The sequence below is a fragment of the Gigantopelta aegis genome, chromosome 10 (assembly GCF_016097555.1).
Source record: "Gigantopelta aegis isolate Gae_Host chromosome 10, Gae_host_genome, whole genome shotgun sequence".
Classification (NCBI taxonomy): domain Eukaryota; kingdom Metazoa; phylum Mollusca; class Gastropoda; order Neomphalida; family Peltospiridae; genus Gigantopelta; species Gigantopelta aegis.
In genome coordinates, this window is record NC_054708.1 from 12,524,102 (window position 1) to 12,547,938 (window position 23,837).

The window sequence follows — 23,837 nt, forward strand, 5'->3', positions numbered from 1 at the left end:
CCCCCCCCCTCACACACACTCACTGTCTGTCTGTATCTGTCTCTCTCTCTGTCTCTATATATATATATATATGGGTGGCTAGCTAGCTCTGTCTCTCTCTCTCTCTCTCTCACTCACTCACTCACTCACACTCTCTCTATCTTTCTCTCTCTCTGTCTCTCTCACTCACTCACACCCTCCCACTCTCTCTCTCTCTCTCTCACATTCTCTCTCTCTCACTCACTCCCTCACACACTCTCTCTCCCTCACACACACTCTATCTCTCTCCCCTCCCTCTCTCGCTCTTTCTCTCCCCCTCCCTCACACTCACTGTATCTATCTGTGTGTCTCTCTCTCTCTGTCCCTCCCTCCCTCCCCCCTCTCTCTCTCTCTCTCTCTCTCTCTCTCTCTCTCTCTCTCTCTCTCTCTCTTTATATATATATATATAGGGGTGGCACATAGCCCAGTGGTAAAGCGCTTGCTTAATGTGCCATGGTATGTACTATCTTGTTTATGGGATGGTGCATATAAGAGATCCCTTGTTGCTAATCGAAAAGAGTAGCCCATGAAGTGGCAACAGTGAGTGTCCTCTCAATATCTGTGAGGTCCTTAACCATACGTCTGACACCATATAACCAAAAATAAAATGTGTTGAGTGTGTTGTTAAATTAAAAAAATTCCTTCCCTCCCTCCCCCGTCTCTCTCTCTCTCTCTCTCTCTCTCTCTCTCTCTCTCTCTCTCTCTCTCTCTCTCTCTCTCTCTCTCTCTCTCTCTCTCTCTCTCTCTCTCTCTCTCTCTCTCTCATTCCATGTTAAACAATATTATCTTCTCTTCATCCACTGAAACCATTACCCACTGGTATATCAAAGTGTTGTCCTGTCTGTGGGAAAGTGCACATATAAAAGATTGAAAAATTTGGCGCATTTCTTAATGACTATACAGGTCAAATGTTTGACATCCAATAACCGATGATTAATAAATCAATTTGCACTAGTTGTTATGCTAAACAAAACAAAACTCATTTAGTATGATATTACTGGTAAACACAACATATGTACAGTTTATGTATTTGTATATGTGATTATCAACTTTAAAAAAAAGAAAAAAAAAGGGAGTTGTAATTTGACTTTACTGAACTTTGTAAATGTATTCCATTCGATCTGTACATGCATCTGGGCTAAATGTTGAATACCTAGAACAATGGCTGTTTGTACATGAAGGTGCTTATCTGTATGATTAGAATCACATATTAATTACCTAACATGAAGTATGTTAAACCTGTCTGTTCAGGACATACAAATAACACGTATATGAATATTATAATTCTCTCCAGACGCGTATGCTGGAAATTATGCTGGGTGGTCTGGTCTGTGTCAAGCAGTGTTTCGAAAGAAGTTGCATCATTCATCCTCAGAAAATATCTTTTTAAAGAAAATTATTTTTGAGTGTGTGTGTGTGTGTGTGTGTGTGTGTGTGATCTGACCCCAGAAACCATCATCTGCAAACACCAACTTTTAAAAGAAATTTGCCTTGTACACAACTTAAAATACAGAAAATATATTACATGTACTTAAATATATACTGATGGAAAGAAATAAAGGATCACACAGATAGCAACAAGAAATAATGACTGCATCAAAAATTAATTCATATTGTCAGAAGTTGACTGGGAACATATAGGCAGCACATTCAACACTACAGACATTCAATCCCACATTGCAACTTGGTATGAAATACAGACATCACTATGCTACTTGTGAATTAAATTTGGTCTACAAATTGATGTGTTCCCTTATTTCTGTCATTTACAGGTCTTTTTACATACACATACATTGTAATCAGGTCTTTTAACTATTTCACATTTACCATAGGTTGACACACAATAACCGATGTATTTTGTGTGCTGGGGTGTCATTAAACATTCATTAATTCATTAAACTGTTTAAAAAATACAGTATGATACATGTATATGTAGCTAAGATTTTTGCACATTACGTTGTTATAAACATTCACATTTTTTCAATACAAAAGACAGGACAGGAGGAAAGGAAACAGGAGACGTCAGGCAGATCTTCTGCCCTACCCCATTCTTTGTAGTGGGGCCTCAATGGATGTGTCATTCCCGGATGTGTCGTTCGGAGCTTACATACATAACATGTAAACGAATACCTGCCTACTGATTTTTGCCGAGTCACTAATCATGTTATATGACACTGAAAGCAGCAAAGATAATCTATGATGTCTAGCGACTTGACAATGGAACAAACAATGAAATGTCACCATGCCGTTTCTAGACAGCTACATGCACATTTGCATATAAATACCACTGGTCACTAAGGTTAATTCCATCTTGTAAAGTATTTCTATTTAACCTACATGTACATGTAACAACTAGAAGGCATTTAAGAGAGTGGGGCAGGGCGTAACTCAGTCTGATGCACAATTGGTCTAGCATCGATACCCATTGGTGGTCCATTAGGCTATTTTTCATTCAATCCAGTGCACCACAACCTTGTATGTAAAAGGATATGGTATGTGATATCCTGTCTGTGGGCCGCTGCATAAAAAACATCCCTTGCTACTAATGTAAAAATGTGGCAGGTTTCCTCTCTGAGACAATACATGTATGTCAGAATTACCAAATGTTTGACATCCAATAGCCGATGATTAATAAATCATTGTCATTGAACAAAACAAAACAACAAAACAGCTTTGAGACAAAACCACTTAAATTCATTGTGTTATACATGAGTACCAACAGTCTGGTAATAAAAAGGTAAATTATAATAAATTAAATAGGCATGTTATAGTATTAAACATACTGTAATTGTGACAAATTGTTTACAGTTTAACTTTAAGATGCAAATTACATTTGTCTGTAATCCAAGTGCAAATAGGTTGAGTAGATAAGGTTCCATTTATGCATGTCTGTATGTGTTATTTGGTCACGCTGTGCATTGCGTATACATATATACAGATTATGGACAAATGTAATTTACACTTAAGAGAAGAAACCCATTTGCCACATATTAATACGTCTGACATTTCATTTGAAAGCATTTTCGTGCTAATTTTAGTTCATTGTCCTGCATGGGCACACCTCAGCTATCTGGGCCAGCTGTCTGTTCACGACAGGGCCTAACTTTTAGTAATTTGTGATAGAGAAGTTCGTGTAGTGGCCCTTACTTCTTGGTCTGGGTAAGAGCTGGTATTGGGGTGTGAACTCAGTACCTACCAGCTTTAAGTATGACGTCTTAACTACTACACTACTGAGGATGGTTCTTTATCTGATAGCAAAAGCAAAAAGTATGTTACATACACCTTCCTGAAAGCCATGACATGTGCTGTCCTTTTTGTGGGAAAGTGCATATGTGCTTATGGAAAAAAACTGCAGGAACCGTGCCAAAACGGCCCCAAAGGAAACCGGATCCAAATTGGACAAAATGGAATCTAGCGTTGGCTCAGACGGTACTAAAATCTATGGCTATATGGCTTAAACCGAAGCAAAAAATTAAATGTACATGTATGGTTGAAATGGCATTACAAACATGCCTTGTTTACATTATTCATAATAACATCCCAACACCGTTTCTGCCAACTGATACATTGAAATGCTGTTATAGCTAAACACAACAAAAAATCCCACAAAACAACCAAACAAACACCAAGCCACCCCCCCCCCCCCAAAAGCCACCCCCCACCCCCAAAAAAAACAACAACAAAAAAACAAAAAAAAACACCCAACAACAACAACACCCAAAACAACAACACAAAAATGGTTCCGTTTTGATAGTGATTTTGATTTAGCTTTATTCCTCAGAAACGGAGCCGGCCAAAGGTCAATAGCTCCTACAAATGATTTGTTTATGTTGAAAATATATTACCGATATGTTTTGAATAAATTCTTTTGTTAAAATACTTGCAGGATGTCACTTGAATTTTGTAAATCTATATTCATGAAAGAAATGTGAAAAACCTAGTCTTGACTAATAGCTTTTGTGTTTGATCTCGTTCATTTGCCATGTGATCTTGATCACTTACCAAGTGTCCTTAATAATGTTATTAATACGTGTGGTTTTTGTTCAGAGGGTTGGTAAAATAGTTGGACATAAACTGAGCTCCTGAAGTGGGTGAAAATGCTAGTGTGTGTGTGTGTGTGTGGGGGGGGGGGGGGGTGTCGGGTGCATGCTATTATAAAAATATTGTTAAAAAATTATAATTAATATATTGTTCTATATTATTGGACGAGTAGAAATTCTGCTGGGCTAGTAAATTTTAACTGGTTCTGGTCTGGCGGGCTAGTGATATATATTTTCCATTTCTGCACCCCTGTTTAATTATGGTTATTTAGCATTGGACATATATGAGGGTCACAGAGATAATGAGAGATGAAACCTGCTTCTCTCACACAATGGGCTATTCTTTCTAATTAACAGCAAGGGATCATTTATATGCAGTATCCTACAGTCAGGACAGTACATACCATGGCCTTTGCTACATCAGTTATGGAGCACTGGTCGGAATGAGAAACAGTTTGATGGGCTCACCGACGAGGATTGATCCTAGACTGACTGTACATGAGGTACTCTAGTGCAGGCAGAGTCTAGCAAGACTTGAGTCTGTTCACAGGACTCAAGTACTCATTAAAGGCAGAGCACTCTCATTAATGTTTTATTATATTTACATCATTTTGTCATATATGCTTGCTGTCGATTACATTATAGGGTTATGAGACATGGAAGGAAACCAAAATTCCAATCTGATTAAAATTAGCTCTACTGTGTTCTACCAGTAGATCTAACAGCACTGTGTGGACTCCCATGTTCAGGTGACATTTCATCTATAAATAACAATTTAAATATCGACCAATTACACTTCACCTTTTATAGCATTATTCGGGAGCATACAAATTCTAAAAATATCGGGCGAGACTAGTTATGCAATAGGCGGACTTGTTGGTCTATTTTAATATTGAAAAAACAGGGGGAAAAGTACAGTAATAAACTCTGGATTGTATACTAGTATAAACAGATTTTATGGCTATACCATCGCGGTTTTTAATTCGTCTTGAAACAAATTTTATATAAAATTATATATTGCAATTAGTTTCCGGCATATTTCGTAATTCACCAGAATCATTTCGTATACACTCGGCATAATCCCGAATGTTTTCAAATTCTTTTCAAATCACTGGCATGATTTTGCAAGTAAGGTTTTGATTGGTCGAATGAAAGGTCAACTGGACATGAGCTCCAACGGGCTGCTGTTAGATCCACATGTAATGTAATTAATTAGATTGCCAAAAGTCGAATGTGTGGAATGCAATCCAATAGCATAATTTGGCATCCATGTTCAATGCTGGAATTAAGATGCATAGTTATAGGACCAGGTTGAGTTTGACCCTTGAGTACTCGAGTCCAATAATATTTTGGACTCGTGGAGGCCCTAGTAATGGCCTATATAACAGGGATCAAAATAGGAAGTAAAATATGACCTCTTTTTTAATTGCAGACCAACAGAAATATGTCCTAGCTGCTGAAACAAATACATAGCTTGCTTGAAATAAGACAGCACAGGATGATGAGAGGGTTTGGGACAGTATGTGGAAAATTAGAACCTGTGGGATGTATTTCAGAGCATTATGGAATTAAAATAGAACAGAATCGCGAGCTAAATAGCAGATGAGACAATTGTATGTAAATATGTCTCTTGAAAACAGACCTGTAATTTGTGGTTGGTTTTAACATGTGTATTTCTATTTCACCCGCTAGGTCTAAACAAATTGACTGATTTTCACAAGCTGTTGTTTCAGGTCCTGTATTGTGGATGTCACAGCATACATGTATATATACTCACGGAAAAAAGTTCCTGTGCATCATTAAAATTTCAGTGAGACGTATATTTATAAAATTTTAAAATATTGTGTTTTACGTAGATGTACTATTTATCTGTCAAAAGTACAGTGATCCCCTCCTGTCTTCTGAACCTGAAATATGGTCTACACAATGCTTGGTGCGCCGTCGGTGACGATATAACAGAACAACGTATTGACGTCATGTCATGGTCGTACTTTGTGATCACCTAATCAGTTGCGTAAAGTTCTTCCACTGATTGGCCTTAACACAGGGATGTATTGGGATGTTAAACTTGTCATTTCCAAATGATTCTACATGTGTACCCACTTGATATTGACAATTGGTTAACGTGACGTCACGTGTCGACTCACTAAACATGAAAGATCCCTAGTATTCCTAAACTGTCGAGAACATCTCCGCAGACACTGCATAGTTTTCTGATGAACACCAATGAACACCAAAATGACTAGCAACGTTTGTGCCATTCTAAGTGCAATCATGCCCATCTTTCGAAGAAGTTAGTTTTCTTGCAGGCGTGACATCACACTGATGACGATCAGAAAGAAAGAAAGAAATGTTTTATTTAACGACGCACTCAACACATTTTATTTACGGTTATATGGCGTCAGACATATGGTTAAGGACCACACAGATTTTGAGAGGAAACCTGCTGTCGCCATTACATGGGCTACTCTTCCAATTAGCAGCAAGGGATCTTTTATTTGTGCTTCCCACAGGCAGGATAGCACAAACCATGGGCTTTGTTGAACCAGTTATGGATCACTGGTTGGTGCAAGTGGTTTACACCTACCCATTGAGCCTTGCGGAGCACTCACTCAGGGTTTGGAGTCGGTATCTGGATTAAAAATTCCAAGCCTCGACTGGGATCCGAACCCAGTACCTACCAGCCTGTAGACCGATGGCCTGCCACGACGCCACCGAGGCCGGTTGATGACGATCAGATGCCAACAAAAGTATTTTTCTGAGTGATGAGAATCCATACATAGTTTTAGAGTCCAATGATAAGAAAAATGACGTCAAAGAGGAGCACGTGACCAACAATGCTAGTAATGCAACTTATGATCACAAAGCATGAAAAGCTCGTGCAATTGATTGGGCACTGCTGGGATGTGGAAGGAAGTGGTTACACATTTATTTACTGAATTGTTTATGACCAGATTTCAATTAAATTATACTCTATATGCAATTATTTGGTGCACAGGAACTTTTTTCCACGAGTATATATCAAGTATGAAGAACTGATCTACTACCACAGAGGTCAATACTGCAAGTCATCATACACAGTCATGAACCACCTGTGCAGCTTGCACATAATTTATTGATTAAACTGATACACTGTGGAGAGGCATTTATACAGGCTTACCGCCTGTTTGCCAATCCACTTCAGTTATTGTATGCATTTATAAACTACTTGTATGGTGGACACCTCTTTCTGTCCAGGGGCAGGACGTAGCCCAGTGGTACAGTGTTCGCTCGATGTACGGTCGGTCTAGGATCGATCCCCATCGGTGAGCCCATTGAGCTATTTCTCGTTCCAGCCAGTGCACTACGAATGGTATATCAAAGGCCGTGGTATGTACTACCCTGTCGGTGGGATGGTGCATATAAAAGATCCCTTGCTGCTAATCGAAAAGAGTAGCCCATAAAATGGTGACAGCAGGTTTCCTCTCTCAATATGTGTGGTCCTTAACCATATGTCTGATGCTATATAACCGTAAATAAAATGTGCTGAGTGCATCGTTAAATAAAACAGTTTTCTTTCTTTTCTTTCTTTCTGTCCATTTTCTAAAGTCATTGAATCTCAATAAAGCCTTACTGAAATTTTTGTAATTCAGGGAACATTTTACTTTCAGAATTTTGACTAGCAACATTTAAAAAAAAAAAAAAAAAAAAAGTTTTGTTTAACGACACCACTGGAGCACATCGATTAATTAATCATCGGCTATTGGATGTCAAACATTTGGTAATTCTGACTCATAGTCATCAGAGGAAACCTGCTACATTTTTTCTAATGCAGCAAGGGATATTTTATATGCACTTTCCCACAGACAGGAAAACACATACCACGGCCTTTGTCCAGTTGTGGTGCACTGGTTGAGAAAAAACCAGTCAGTTGAATGGATCCACCGAGGCAGTTCGATCCTGCGACGCAAGCACCTCAAGCGAGCACTCAACCGACTGAGCTAAATCCCGCCCTGGCAACTGAAAATTGATGAGCAACTAAGTAATTAAATACAGTAAAACCTCTCTAAAAGGGACACTCATGTAACCAACTAAAGTCTGATTTAAGAGGTATCTGCTTATGAGAGGTTCTGTTCTATACCAATATTTAAAAAGGAACTACATGTACACAACTGATGTCAGTGAAAAATTTCTGTTTTTTAGTGAAATCAGAGTTTTATCACCTATGTTTCTAGACTCAGATAATCTGCATCATTCCCCACCATTCTTCAAAAGCTATGTCGTTTTTTATTCCCAATATTGGAGTAAAAAATTCCCAATCAATGAAAAGAATTCTCCTTTTTTATTATATAAAGGCATATTTTGAAAACAATACATAAGACTAGATATTAATTTGAATGAATACAAGTATATGTATAGTATTAGTCTTTTTGATTCTAACAAGATGTTTTTTTAAATGAAACTGAAAATTCCCAGTCAAAGCCATGGGTGTAAAGTCAAATTTTAGAAATAAAACCCTGCTGATTTACAGAGGGTCTTCTTTAGATGGGTTTCAATGTAAATACTATTTAAATAATTAAATGAAACCCCTCTAAACTGGTTTTAACCCAAATGACAAACTAAAAAGTGTGGTTTCAAGAGGGATCTGGTTCTGTACCAATATTTAAAAAGGAAAAACATTCGGTTTTGAGAGAATTCACGTAAACTTACAGAGGATCTGGTTTAGGAGGCTTTCACTGTATACAGACCCTCAGGACCAAGAAAAATTTCCAGTTTTAAGAGGTTCTGTTCTGCACGGATATTTAAAAAGAAACAATAAAAAATGGCTGGTTTTGAGGGAATTCCGGTTACAGAGGGTCTGGTTTAAAGAGGTTTCACTGTATATGCTAATCAATTAATTAAATATTTAATTCCATGAACTCCACTCCCCCGTGGCACACTCACTGTTATAAGAACTGTAAGGACTCTTAGGAAATTCCTGTTTACAGAGTGTCCGGTTTAGAGGGGTTTCACTGTATATATACTATTCTAGTAATTAAATAGTAAAAATTAAATATGATAATTACCAATACCTGTCGTGACCTCCACTCCCCTGCCCACTCGTTGTTAGGACTGTGAGGACTCTTAGGGAATTCCTGTTTACAGAGTGTCCGGTTTAGAGGGGTTTCACTGTATATATACTATTCCAGTAATTAAATAGTAGAAATTAAATATGATAATTACCAATACCTGTCGTGACCTCCACTCCCCTGCCCACTCATTGTTAGGACTGTGAGGACTCTTAGGGAATTCCTGTTTACAGAGTGTCCGGTTTAGAGGGGTTTCACTGTATATATACTATTCCAGTAATTAAATAGTAGAAATTAAATATGATAATTACCAATACCTGTCGTGACCTCCACTCCCCTGCCCACTCATTGTTAGGACTGTGAGGACTCTTAGGGAATTCCTGTTTACAGAGTGTCCGGTTTAGAGGGGTTTCACTGTATATATACTATTCCAGTAATTAAATAGTAGAAATTAAATATGATAATTACCAATACCTGTCGTGACCTCCACTCCCCTGCCCACTCATTGTTAGGACTGTGAGGACTCTTAGGGAATTCCTGTTTACAGAGTGTCCGGTTTAGAGGGGTTTCACTGTATATATACTATTCCAGTAATTAAATAGTAGAAATTAAATATGATAATTACCAATACCTGTCGTGACCTCCACTCCCCTGCCCACTCATTGTTAGGACTGTGAGGACTCTTAGGGAATTCCTGTTTACAGAGTGTCCGGTTTAGAGGGGTTTCACTGTATATATACTATTCCAGTAATTAAATAGTAGAAATTAAATATGATAATTACCAATACCTGTCGTGACCTCCACTCCCCTGCCCACTCATTGTTAGGACTGTGAGGACTCTTAGGGAATTCCTGTTTACAGAGTGTCCGGTTTAGAGGGGTTTCACTGTATATATACTATTCCAGTAATTAAATAGTAGAAATTAAATATGATAATTACCAATACCTGTCGTGACCTCCACTCCCCTGCCCACTCATTGTTAGGACTGTGAGGACTCTTAGGGAATTCCTGTTTACAGAGTGTCCGGTTTAGAGGGGTTTCACTGTATATATACTATTCCAGTAATTAAATAGTAAAAATTAAATATGATAATTACCAATACCTGTCGTGACCTCCACTCCCCTGCCCACTCGTTGTTAGGACTGTGAGGACTCTTAGGGAATTCCTGTTTACAGAGTGTCCGGTTTAGAGGGGTTTCACTGTATATATACTATTCCAGTAATTAAATAGTAGAAATTAAATATGATAATTACCAATACCTGTCGTGACCTCCACTCCCCTGCCCACTCATTGTTAGGACTGTGAGGACTCTTAGGGAATTCCTGTTTACAGAGTGTCCCAGAGTGGTTTAGAGGGGTTTCACTGTATATATACTATTCCAGTAATTAAATAGTAGAAATTAAATATGATAATTACCAATACCTGTCGTGACCTCCACTCCCCTGCCCACTCATTGTTAGGACTGTGAGGACTCTTAGGGAATTCCTGTTTACAGAGTGTCCGGTTTAGAGGGGTTTCACTGTATATATACTATTCCAGTAATTAAATAGTAGAAATTAAATATGATAATTACCAATACCTGTCGTGACCTCCACTCCCCTGCCCACTCATTGTTAGGACTGTGAGGACTCTTAGGGCTGAAACGAAACAACAAAAACAAATCTAGAGTGACAATATAGAGTGACAATATAAAGAGACACATACATACACATATGTGTTAAAATGCAGAGAAACATTTTATTTCAAGCCAATATGAGACAGACTTTGATCTGAAATGGTCATTAAATACAACATTTCCTTTCTTGATTTAAAATCAATGCACATAAAATTGGGAAATTTGGGCTCAGCTTGCAAGCACAAAAATTGTGCAAGATTTACTGTTAGCATAATAAATTAAAAAAATTTACATTATTTAAATGATACATGTTTATTCAAAGCATATCAAATAGATAGGGGCAGGACGTAGCCCAGTGGTAAAGTGCTCGCTTGATGCGAGGTCGGTTTGGAATCGATCCCTGTCGGTGCATTAGCCCATTGGGCTATTTCTCTTTCCGGCCAATGCACCACAGCTGGTATATCAAAGGTCATGGCATGTGCTATCCTGTCTGCATAGAAAAGATCCCTTGCTACTTGTGGAAAAATATAGCAGGTTTCCTCTCTGAGACTATACACTGAAATTACCAATTGTTTGAATTCCAACAGCCAATGATTAATAAATCAATGTGCTCTAGTGGTGTTGTTAAACAAAACAAACACTTTTTATCAAAGAGTAATATAAACACAATTCATGCTCAAAATATGTATACATGTGTGTAACTATGAATACATACATTGTTACACCTGTAGTACATGCATGCACAAAAAAACCAACAAAATTTGATTTATATTGGTGGGAAAATTACATATGTTGTGTACATGTATTTATGCATGTAGCTACAATGTATGTAATATACATGTACAAATGTAGTCTTATTTCTGGCTTGTTGCCAAATAGCAGTCTGGAAAGATGGGTGATGCATCCAAGTGAGAGAAATATGCTATAACTTTTTTCTTCCTTTTTTTTGTGCTTATATCCAATTAAGGTTCAAGCACGCTGTCCTGGGTACACACCTAAGCTATCTGGGCTGTCTGTCCAGGACAGAGGGTTAGTTGTTAGTGGTTAGTGAGAAGGAAGAGGGTGTAGTGGACTTACCCACCGAGTCGTTAAAAATTCGCTCTTGGTGGGAGCCGGTACCGGGCTGCGAACCCTGTACCTACCAGCCTTATGTCCGATGGCCTAACCATGACACCACTGTAGAATGCAGAAAGGACCCCAAGAGAAAAACTTACTTTGATTAAAAATTTTTTTATAAAAAGCACAACAAACAAATGGACACAAGAAAACTTTAAAACTTAGTTACATGTAAATCTAGTTGTAAATAAAATGTTAGCACCAGCCAGTTACACTGAAATGTTATCGTACTGACCAGACCAGGTGCTATAAAGTGCAGTCTCTTTCATTCACGGGGCAGGACGTAGCCCAGTGGTAAAACGTTTGCTTGATCCACGGTTGGTCTAGGATCGATCCCTGTCGGTGGACTCATTGGGCTATTTCTCATTCCATCTGACCAGTTGTGGTGCACTGGTCGGAACAAGAAACACCCAATCAGTTGAATGGATCGACCGAGGTGGTTCGATCCCACGAAACAAGCACCTCAGGCGAGCACTCAACCGACTGAGCTAAATCCCGTTTCTGTTTTGTGTATATACACAACAACCAAACATATGGGTGGGATATAGCGCTCACTTCAGATGTGGTGGGTTGTGATATTGATTGATTGCCATTGATGGATACATACCGCTTTATCCCAACCCAACCCATGACTTGTAGTGGGATATCAGTTTCCAAAAGGAGCAAAATGACTTAAATCAAGGCGAACTGAAGATCAATCCCCTTAAATGAAGGAAGGAAGAAAATGTTTTATTTAACGAAGCACTCAACACTTTTTATTTACGGTTATATGGCTTCGGACATATGGTTAAGGACCACACAGATATTGAGGGAGGAAATCCACTGTCGCCACTTCATGGGCTACTCTTTTCGATTAGCAGCAAGGGATCTTTTATATGCACCATCCTATAGACAGGATAGCATATACCATGGCCTTAGATGTACCAGTCGTGGTGCACTAGCTAGAATGAGAAATAACCCAATGGGCCCATTGACGGGGATCGATCCAAGACCAACCGAGCATCAAGCAAACACTTTGCCACTGGGCTCCCCTTAAATGATTGCATGCAAGCAATGACATTATGTTTCAAATTCATTAAAAAAGGTATTCAAAGCTGATCAGTTTGCAGCTCTCCTAAACCCTTCCATGTGAGTATGGATGGGAGCAGTCACTCACTCACCTTTTTAGGTGAAGACTCAGTCTTCACCAACTGTATATTAAAAACTGATCATAACTGGTCTGTGTGGTGTGTATTCAAAAGTAATTACATACAACTACAAGATCCCCTGATTTGCTAGTGACTTGCAGCAACAGTAGCAGGGCTTCTAGATTATGGTAGCCCCATTCCCATGGCTAGTGATATTCAATGTTGAGCTAGTAAATAACTATTATTGCCATGCCCGACGGCTAGTGAATTATTTTTGGTCAAATGTTGCAGTAAAGTCTATTTTATAAATATGAATATCCTGCCCCCACCCAGGGGTGGGGAAAAGCCCTTTTCCCCCAGTCTGGGACCGATTCTTGATCTCTGAGACTTTTTTTTCTTTTTTTTAAACGCGCATTTGCCGGTCCCACTTTTGTCATTCTTGTCGGTCCGAAGCACCTGTCCATTTCTATTATTGGAACAAATTCCTATCGGTCAAGCGGACCGCCAGCCCAGACATCGGTATCTCGTGCATGATTTAAAATAATAAATAAATAGTGGTCAATAGTGGTCTGGTTTTTCAGACGTTTGTGATTTTAAAGTCTGCCTAAGTATATCGCCAGTCACTGAAGTCGGACCTACAGTAGTGTCACTGTCAATCGACTGCCACTAGGCTAGACATTTGTCAAAGTCGCTGAGTTGGTCAAGAGATTACACAGACATTAACGATAGCGCCATTCTTGGTTTAGAGAGCCATCAAGTTATTACACTTATATTAAAACAAAGGACCCAGAATTTGCAACTGGTTACAATCAACATCTGTCAACACCTGTGTACGGAGCTCTGTCGGGTCGAGTGTCATAGTCCGAAGCAAGAGGCTTTTGTGCAATACAAACTGCTTAAAATAGCATAAAATAAAATGAAATAATCTATAAATGTATTTATTGTTGACTGTTAAATGTAGTGTATCCAATAATTATAAAGGATTTTAAAATTAACAAACGGTTTCCACCTTTTTTTTTAACAAGTGGGAGTAAGCAGAACAGCTACATGTACTGTTATCTCAAGAGCCAGTAGAGGTCAAATTTCATCCAATCAGTGATGACGTTATTACTCTCTTTGTCTAAACATGTGCTAGCTCAGGCTGTCAAACGCTTCAATGCTTTTTTTTTTAATTCCTCCCCCCCCCCCCTGGTAGTGACGACATCAAGTGGGACCGATTGACAATTTTATTTTCCCCCACCCCTGCCCCCACCCCATCTCCCGGTGTTAGTGTTTTTGAGCTCTATCGCCCTCTTTAGGTGTTATATCCAATTATTACTATTATTTAGTAAAATTATATTAACTTAAAGTAAAGTAGGGCTAGTGAATTTTTAATTGTGGCTAGTACATTTTTAAAAATCACTGATCCCATGGCTAGTGGATTTTATAAAAATTCTAGAAGACCTGCAGTAGACTTCCTCTTATTCTTTAGACCAAGCAGACCTTGATAATTAATCATTTCATTCACACGCTGCTTAGACGAAACTAATTTTCTGAAACCTTTTTGGGGGGGGGGGGGGGCATAAAATTTTGGCAATTATTTATAAATTCAGGGCTTCTAGAATTTTAATAAAATCCACCAGCCATGGGATCAGTGATTAAAAAAATTTACTAGCCATGATTAAAAATTCACTAGCCTTACTTTACTTTAAGTTAATACAATTTTACTAAATAATAGTAATAATCAGATATACATGTATGTCACCTAAAGAGGGAGATGCAGCTTAAAAACACTAACATTGGGGGTGGGTTGGGATGGGGGCAGGATATTCATATTTACAAAATAGACTTAACTGCAACATTTGACACTTAGTTTTCACTAGCCATCGGGCATAGCAATAGTAGTTATATTTACTAGACCAACATTGAATGTCACTAGCCATGGCAGTGGGGCTACCATAATCTAGAAACCCTGATAAATGGACATAACGGGTTACACAAAAAGTAAATGGGTTGCCTGAATTGATTTTTGGGTGACCAATAAATGGGTTATGCAATTTTTGTAACTGTCACAAGTCTGCCAACTTAGTGTCAAAATACAATGTAGAAATAGTAATAGTTTACAATGTACTGAGGTGTCATAAAACAAATATTTCTTTCCTTTACCAAAAACATTATTTAATGTACATGTAGCTACACATGTATGCACCATGTACGTGTCAAAAATGATCAATAGCCTCTATGTATATATATATTTTATATATGTATTCTGCCTATAAAGCATAAGAATTATGTCATATATTTGGCACCTGACGAACAGACAAGAAACGTTTCAATGTACATATCGCCTTTGGCAAGAAAATGTGCTGACGGACATTATAAAGGACTATTCTGGTCACCCAATATTATTCATCTACATATATACTTAGTCATGATTATGTGGGGGGGGGGGGGGGGGGGTGTAGAGACACGTAGCCCAGTGCTAAAGCGCTCGCTTCATGCATGGTCGGTTTAGGATCGATCTCTGTCGATGGATCCACTGGGCTATTTCTCATTCTAGCCAGTGCACCACAACTGGTATATCAAAGGCTGTGGTATGTGCTATCCTGTCTGTGGGATGGTGCATCTAAGAGATATCTTACTAATATGGGATCTTTTATATGCACCATCCCAGACAGAATAGCACATACCACAGCCTTTGATATACCAGTCATGGTACATATAGGCTGGAACGAGAAATAACCCAGTGGGCCCACCGATGTGGATCAATCCTAGACTGACTGTGTTTTAAGCGAATTCTTTACTAGGTTCAAAATATTGGACTCGAGTACTTGAATCAAAGTTACCAAACTCGACCTGGACCCAAGTAACCAATGATAATGAGGTTAAGAAATAAAGTAAAATAGCATTATGCATCTTAATTCCAGCGCTGAACATGGATGCCAAATAATGTCAATGTATTGCATTCCACACATTTGACTTTTAGGATCAATACTGTAATATTATAACTGGCTGCAAGCACATATGGTAAAATGACGTAAAAAAAATATATAATTAAATGAGAGTGCTCTTCCTTGCACAGGTACTTGAGTTTTAAACGGACTTGAGTCTTTCTAGACTCGGCCAGTACCCGAGTACTCATGGAAACCCTACGCTTTACCACTGGACTAAGTCCCACACCCTTTTCCGGGTTTCTGCCAGAGGGTAAAATGGGTATGGCGTCATGCATACCCAAATATTAAAAAAAAAAAATTGTTGTTTTTTAAGTTAACCGTTTGCCAAAATTAATCATTCTTATCATTTCTGTATGATTTTCTTAACCCTAACCCTAAACGCAACCCATTTTCTTTCTGGGGTGGCCCCCTGTTGACTGTGGTAGCATTCAATTCTATAGTGCCATATCCAAAAAATTACATGTACGTACATGTCAAGGCTCACATTGGAAACAATTCTGTTTTAGCCAATTTTGTACATATTTTGAGTATTTGTTTTAAAATTAATTTAAAGAAAATTTTATTAGCCAAATGCTAAATGTTGTAGCCACCTTGTATCAAAATTAGCAAATGGCTAATTTGGCAATGGACATGGTGAGCCCTGCACATATGTAACTGTAGATCACCTTGGAAAAGAAATTATGTGTGTTAACTGACATTATAAATTACTGTACTGGTCACCCAGTAAATAAACACACCCGTACTATTTATAGTAATGTTTAAGCGTGAATTATTTCCAGTGAATTAAACAAATACTCAGATTCAGTGATTAACCAATTTTAAAGTATTCTTGTATGTAGGTACATGTACACATAATTCTATATAATGCTGTACTAACAAAGTAAAGTTTGTTTTGCTTAACGACACCAATAAACCACACTGATTAATTAATCATGAATACGTACGTACTTATTAAAGGTCAAGTGATTGATGATAATTCTGACACATTAATCTGCCTTTTCCCACAGACAGGATGTTACATATCATAGCCTTTGAGATACAGGGGGGGGGGGGGGGGGGGGGGGGACGGCATTGGAAAATAAAAACAATCTGAGAATGGGTCCACTGACATGAGGGGGTTCATTCCTATGACCCAAACATCTCAGGCGAGCACGCTTCTGACTAAGCTAGATTCCACCCCATGTAATGATATAAATGTATATAAATATGGTTCATTATTACCCCAGCGGTCACTCATAACAGGGAAAATATTTTCCATATTTTCCCAGTGAGAAATATTCTGCATTGGTCTAACGAACAATACTACTGGACAATTTGATGCTTACAAACCAATGACTTTGTCGGTACTAAATATGACGTCATCACGATTTGACAAACACACAAAATGACGTCGTGTAGTTTAAAGAGTTTGCCTTTGCGGGTCTCTGTTTTTGGTGTTAAATTATTAACAAAATGTCATTTTAATGCAATTCATTATAGATTTGGAAGCAGAATAAAGAGAACTTGTGTTTTTTTAAATTATCTATGAATGTGATTAAATTACGTTATAGTAATTCTCATAACAGTGCGTAAAGTGGTTTACATTCGTTCCTATACAGGTTGGCCTTCGTGCATGTGCGTCGAAAATAAAGGCTTTTAGAGAAAAAATAGCTGAGGTAATAAATAGAATAACAAACTCGGTATCAGTTATTATCAAATTTATGTAGCTACACATGTATGCACCATGTATGTGTCAAAAATGATCAATAGCCTCTATGTATATATATATTATATATATGTATTCTGCCTATAAAGCATAAGAATTATATCATATATTTGGCACCTGACGAACAGACAAGAAACGTTTCAATGTACATATCGCCTTTGGCAAGAAAATGTGCTGACTGACATTATAAAGGACTATTCTGGTCACCCAATATTATTCATCTACATATATACTTAGTCATGATTATGGGGGGGGGGGGGGGGGGGGGGGGGGGGGGGGGGGGGGGGGGGGGGTGTAGAGACACGTAGCCCAGTGCTAAAGTGCTCGCTTCATCATTTCATGCATGGTCGGTTTAGGATCGATCTCTGTCGATGGATCCACTGGGCTATTTCTCATTCTAGCCAGTGCACCACAAATGGTATATCAAAGGCTGTGGTATGTGCTATCCTGTCTGTGGGATGGTGCATCTAAGAGATATCTTACTAATATGGGATCTTTTATATGCGCCATCCCAGACAGAATAGCACATACCACAGCCTTTGATATACCAGTCATGGTACATATAGGCTGGAACGAGAAATAACCCAGTGGGCCCACCGATGTGGATCAATCCTAGACTGACTGTGTTTTAAGCGAATTCTTTACTAGGTTCAAAATATTGGACTCGAGTACTTGAGTCAAAGTTACCAAACTCGACCTGGACCCAAGTAACCAATGATAATGAGGTTAAGAAATAAAGTAAAATAGCATTATGCATCTTAATTCCAGCGCTGAACATTGATGCCAAATAATGTCATTGTATTGCATTCCACACATTTGACTTTTAGGATCAATACTGTAATATTATAACTGGCTGCAAGCACATATGGTAAAATGACGTAAAAAATAATAATAATTAAATGAGAGTGCTCTTCCTCGTTTATTATCCTCTATATACTATACCAGACCTACATCTAATACAAATAAAATGATATGTAACATACAAATCCAGCTATCAGTAATGTACCACTGGTACTGGAGGGGATCATGTCCACCCACCTTACTGGTAACTCGTTTATTATCCTCTATATACTATACCAGACCTACATCTAATACAAATAAAATGATATGTAACATACAAATCCAGCTATCAGTAATGTACCACTGGTACTGGAGGGGATCATGTCCACCCACCTTACTGGTAACTCGTTTATTATCCTCTATATACTATACCAGACCTACATCTAATACAAATAAAATGATATGTAACATACAAATCCAGCTATCAGTAATGTACCACTGGTACTGGAGGGGATCATGTCCACCCACCTTACTGGTAACTCGTTTATTATCCTCTATATACTATACCAGACCTACATCTAATACAAATAAAATGATATGTAACATACAAATCCAGCTATCAGTAATGTACCACTGGTACTGGAGGCGATCATGTCCACCCACCTTACTGGTAACTCGTTTATTATCCTCTATATACTATACCAGACCTACATCTAATACAAATAAAATGATATGTAACATACAAATCCAGCTATCAGTAATGTACCACTGGTACTGGAGGGGATCATGTCCACCCACCTTACTGGTAACTCGTTTATTATCCTCTATATACTATACCAGACCTACATCTAATACAAATAAAATGATATGTAACATACAAATCCAGCTATCAGTAATGTACCACTGGTACTGGAGGGGATCATGTCCACCCACCTTACTGGTAACTCGTTTATTATCCTCTATATACTATACCAGACCTACATCTAATACAAATAAAATGATATGTAACATACAAATCCAGCTATCAGTAAATTACCACTGGTACTGGAGGGGATCATGTCCACCCACCTTACTTAAAGGCACAGATTCTAGTTTTAACCCGTCAAAAATGGAAACTAACCGTAACTCATTTAGATAAAGTTACAATAGAGTGAAAGAAAAGTCTGTGACATTAAAATGGAAAATATCCTTAAAAATAGACTAGAACTCAAATCAATAAACTGCTACTTCTCAGACGCATGTGCGGTTTTAAAATATGAAAAATGCAATTTTTTGTATTAGAAACACTAGGATGACCAGAAACACTTTGGTTGTACGGAAATGGATAATCTAAAGAATAAAATATTTATAATGTTTCATTTCAGTGATCATAAACAGCTCTAATAGTGGAAAATATGCTGCAGTGTCTAAAAACTAGGGTCTGTCCTTTAAGCCCTGCTCCACTTTTAAAATATTAATGGAAAGCCAATTTAATATGGCTTGGATGCAACAGCCAGCACATTTATACCTATTGCTATCATCTGTTTAACAAAGGGTTATTGTGACACTTGGTCAAGACATGAAAGATGAAAAATGAAACCTGTGGCTATCACATGTATACATTCTAGTATTTAGGGGGTGGGACATAGTTTAGTGGTAAAGTACCCGTTGATTTGCAATCGATTTATGATTCTGTTCTAATACTTCTATGGTATGAGACAACACATTTGGAAGGGGTAAAAAAAAAACCTACATTACCTAAAACAATATTCTACCCATGATATGTTTGTGTGTCGAAAGCTCTCTACTGGATTTAAATAAAACATTTCTTACTTCTTTGCTACTGATTAGCCGCAAGGAATATTTCATATGCATTTCCCCCAGACAGGACATCACATACCAGTATTTGAGATATCAGTCATGGAACACTGGTTAGAATGGTTAAAACCTCCAATATGTCCACCAATGGATGATTAATGCCATAACCTACTGCATCTCAAGAAAGTTCAACCACTAATCACAGATGTACATACAAATACATGCTGACCCTTATTAAGTACACTAAAGAACAAATGATAACATTTACCTGCCCCTTGTAGATGATTCTTTACTGTTGGGTCGAGACGGGGTGCGCGATTCCCTCTGCGCTTCAATCAAAAGCTTCTCCAAGTTGCCGTTGTAAACAGAATGGAGAGCAGCAGGATCTGTAAGCTGTGTCTGGCTTGGGCTAGAATTCTGCAGCTCTATCCATGAATCTGAAAGAAATGGTATATTTCTTAAATGGTATCACAGAACATTGCCTGGCCCTAGCTAGTAACTCACACTGGCTATTTTATAATTAAAATATTATGTACTGTACATGTACAAACCTTTCAGGTGTGTATGCTCTGTGCAGATGGGGAGGTTTGGGGTTCAAAAACCTCCATGTTTTTGGGGGTTTTTTTTCCAATTTTTGTAATGGGTTGAGCGTGATCCAACCCCTCTAAAAACTTCACTTGCCATCACAGTCTAGACTCACCCCCTTGCACAATTCACTGCACACATTGATTTTCAATAAAACTACATACATGTAGGAATTGCCTGGTTCTTATTACTAAAACTTTTGGGATCTTAAAATATTTAAGAAAACGTGAAAAGGGGCAATCTATAAATTTATGCACGGGTACATGTACAACCATAGAACTTAGAAGGGTAGGGGTTGGGCATCATGTATGAAGGGTGTATGGGAGAAGGTGATTTTATGGACAGTCACCCCAGCGTACATATACCAAGCTCATAACTGTATCCAATGTACATTTCAGCATGAAAGAATGATGTTAATTAAAGTTTGTTTTGGTTAATGACACTACTGGATTGATTAATTGATCATCAGCTATTGGATGTCAAATATTTGGTCATTCTGACACAGTCATCAGAGGAAACCAGCTATATTTTCCTAATGGAGCAAGGGATCTTTTATATGCACTTTCCCACAGACAGGCTAGCACATACCATTGTCTTTGATATACCAGTCGTGGTGCACTGGCTGGAACAGGAAATAGCCCAATGGGCCCACCGATGGGGAATGATCCCAAACCAACCGCGCATCAATCGAATAGTTGAAAATGGGCAGAATTTTGTAAATAGCAATTAGTAAAAAAGTTAATAGAATTTTTATTAAAAAAGAAAAAAAAGTTATAAGCCAAAAATAAAAAGAATTGACTGCTCGGTCGAATATTTATATAATTTGGAGCATTTTAGAAGGACAGTCCAAAAATAAATAAGAGAAAGAAGAGAGGATCAGACTATTTAATAATATTAAAAAAAGAAAGTAATTTCGCCATAAACTTTTGAACGAAGGTCTAAAAGTTTGAAGTCTGATCTACATGTATATGTCCACGTGAGTGGCCTTGTTAAGACCGTTAGGGTGCACAGCTTGTAGGGACGAGATGGATTGCATCCCATCAAGAAAACCCCTACATTGACAGTCAATAGACGTTGAAACTTGAAGGTGTAGTGCTGTGCTGAAATACAGATCTTGAGAAGCCGGATCCATCTGTACCAAAGAGAGAATCAGACTAGGGTATAGTCCAGTCGTCATGGGTTGGTATAGTGGTGCGGACGTGCCCGACTCCGGAGGATACGAGATGGTATCACAATAAAACAAAGTAAAGTCTAGAAAAGAGTAGTAGGGTCCGACCCCGCTTCCTATTTCTTCTTAGCGTGGGCCGGTCAATCTTCCAGTGCTGCTAGGACAGGCTCGGACATGTAGAGACTAAACGCGAACAACCATGGCGTTCTGCAAAATGGCCATCATACGAGTCACGAAAAAAAAAAGTCAACATAGTCAGAAGGAGAAATGACGTGGAGGCAAGGAATGTCGCTAAAAAAGAATCCAACCTGGTGGTACAGGCTGTCAAAACGAGAAGCGTTCCAGCGTTCAATCAGTTCTAATGGCCGCATACATCCCAGTAAAAAACTTCACTTCGCTGACAAAAACAACGAAGTGAAGGATCCCCAAGTCGAGCCGCGAAAGCATGTGCAGTGTGCACAAGCAAAACAAACACGTCTTACCACGTAGAGCTCCAGACTGGGAATGTCAAACATAAAAAAGATGTTGCCTACATAAAAGTACATTAATAGGGTGGGGTGGGTACAATCCAAAATGTTGTGCATATGTCCTTTACGGATGGCCCCAAATGTAAAAATAATGATACAATCAAGACAATGGCAATGCATGGGAAAAATATCAGCCCGGTCCCCCCCTTCCCCTAACCTCCAACTCCAACTCCAACTCCAACTCCAACTCCAACTCCAACTCCAACTCCAACTCCAACTCCAACTCCAACTCCAACTCCAACTCCAACCCCCAACCCCCAACCCTCAACCGTAACTAAAAATAATAATGGAGGACTCCAACTCCAACTCCAACTCCAACTCCAACTCCAACCCCCAACCCCCAACCCCAACCCTCAACCGTAACTAAAAATAATAATGGAGGACTCCAACTCCAACTCCAACTCCAACTCCAACTCCAACCCCCAACCCCAACCCTCAACCGTAACTAAAAATAATAATGGAGGGGACCGGGCGGATATTATACCAATGCATGGATCCTAAATAATTTAACAGCAGTTAAGGCTCACTATAAAAATTAATAATAAATAATATTAATTAATACCTTCTGTAAATGGTGGGCTTCTTCATGTATAAACATATACAGATCAACACAGTTTATAATAGGTTCAAGTAACTGTCAAAATATATTTCTGTTATTTGATACTGCATAATACTAAATGGTATCCGAGTAACTGTTCTAATCAATGCTAAATTCTATTTTTAGCCAGCTGTCAAAACTGCGATTGTTCCATTTTTCCGCCATTTCTAAGTAGAGTATTCATGGAAATATTTCGTAGGCAGCCCTATTTTAGGTACATGTCTTACCATTGAGATCTTCACCTTGCTGTCGCCTCTCGATGGAAGCCATTTTTGAAACCAGCAAGTAAAACTCTAAATGTTCGACTTCAACACGTCAGTTTGTTGATGTTTTGGTTTTATTGATAATGACGTCAAGATTGTATACATCAGGTGCCCGTTCGCAACGCCTCTACTGGCGAAATTTGGTAAGGGAGATTATTTTATTTATTTATAATTGTACTTCGGCACACTTCGTTTAATTCCGGTAGCCTTAAACTGGCTTCACGTATGTTGTCGGAATGGAACGAATATAAACGACATTTTCCCCATAGTTTACGTGTCATTGTGCACAAGCCCCATAACGTGTTTAACTGCGCAGTGCCCTGTTGTGATTTCACCCCCCCCCCCACCCCTCCACCAATTCATTGAACAGCCGACAGATTGTTAGTGAGGTACCGTTACTAGGCGTTAGTGATATAAATTCACAGACTTACTCACGGATCGCATTAGCGCGATGCCCTGCCTACATAAAAATACTTTCATTTATATAATTATATTATTAAATGTATTAAGATATTTC

The 23,837-nt window shown here is 38.4% G+C and overlaps 1 protein-coding gene across 2 annotated transcripts in view; it reads right to left on the reverse strand.

Annotated features, from left to right (window-relative positions):
- Positions 1 to 23,429, reverse strand: part of LOC121383392 (BCL2/adenovirus E1B 19 kDa protein-interacting protein 3-like) — a 35,302-nt gene extending 11,873 nt beyond the window's left edge. Inside the window, exons 1-3 of one of the 2 annotated variants that reach the window (XM_041513395.1) lie at positions 23,285 to 23,429; positions 20,448 to 20,616; positions 10,686 to 10,743 (exon numbers count right to left, since the gene is read on the reverse strand). In XM_041513395.1, the coding sequence (XP_041369329.1) occupies positions 10,686 to 10,743; positions 20,448 to 20,616; positions 23,285 to 23,327 (270 nt within the window). In that variant the 5' untranslated portion in view covers positions 23,328 to 23,429. Of the gene's footprint in view, positions 1 to 10,679; positions 10,744 to 20,447; positions 20,617 to 23,284 lie in introns of both variants that reach the window. The other variant, XM_041513394.1, reaches the window with a different exon arrangement.
- Between the last annotated feature and the right edge of the window lie 408 nt (positions 23,430 to 23,837).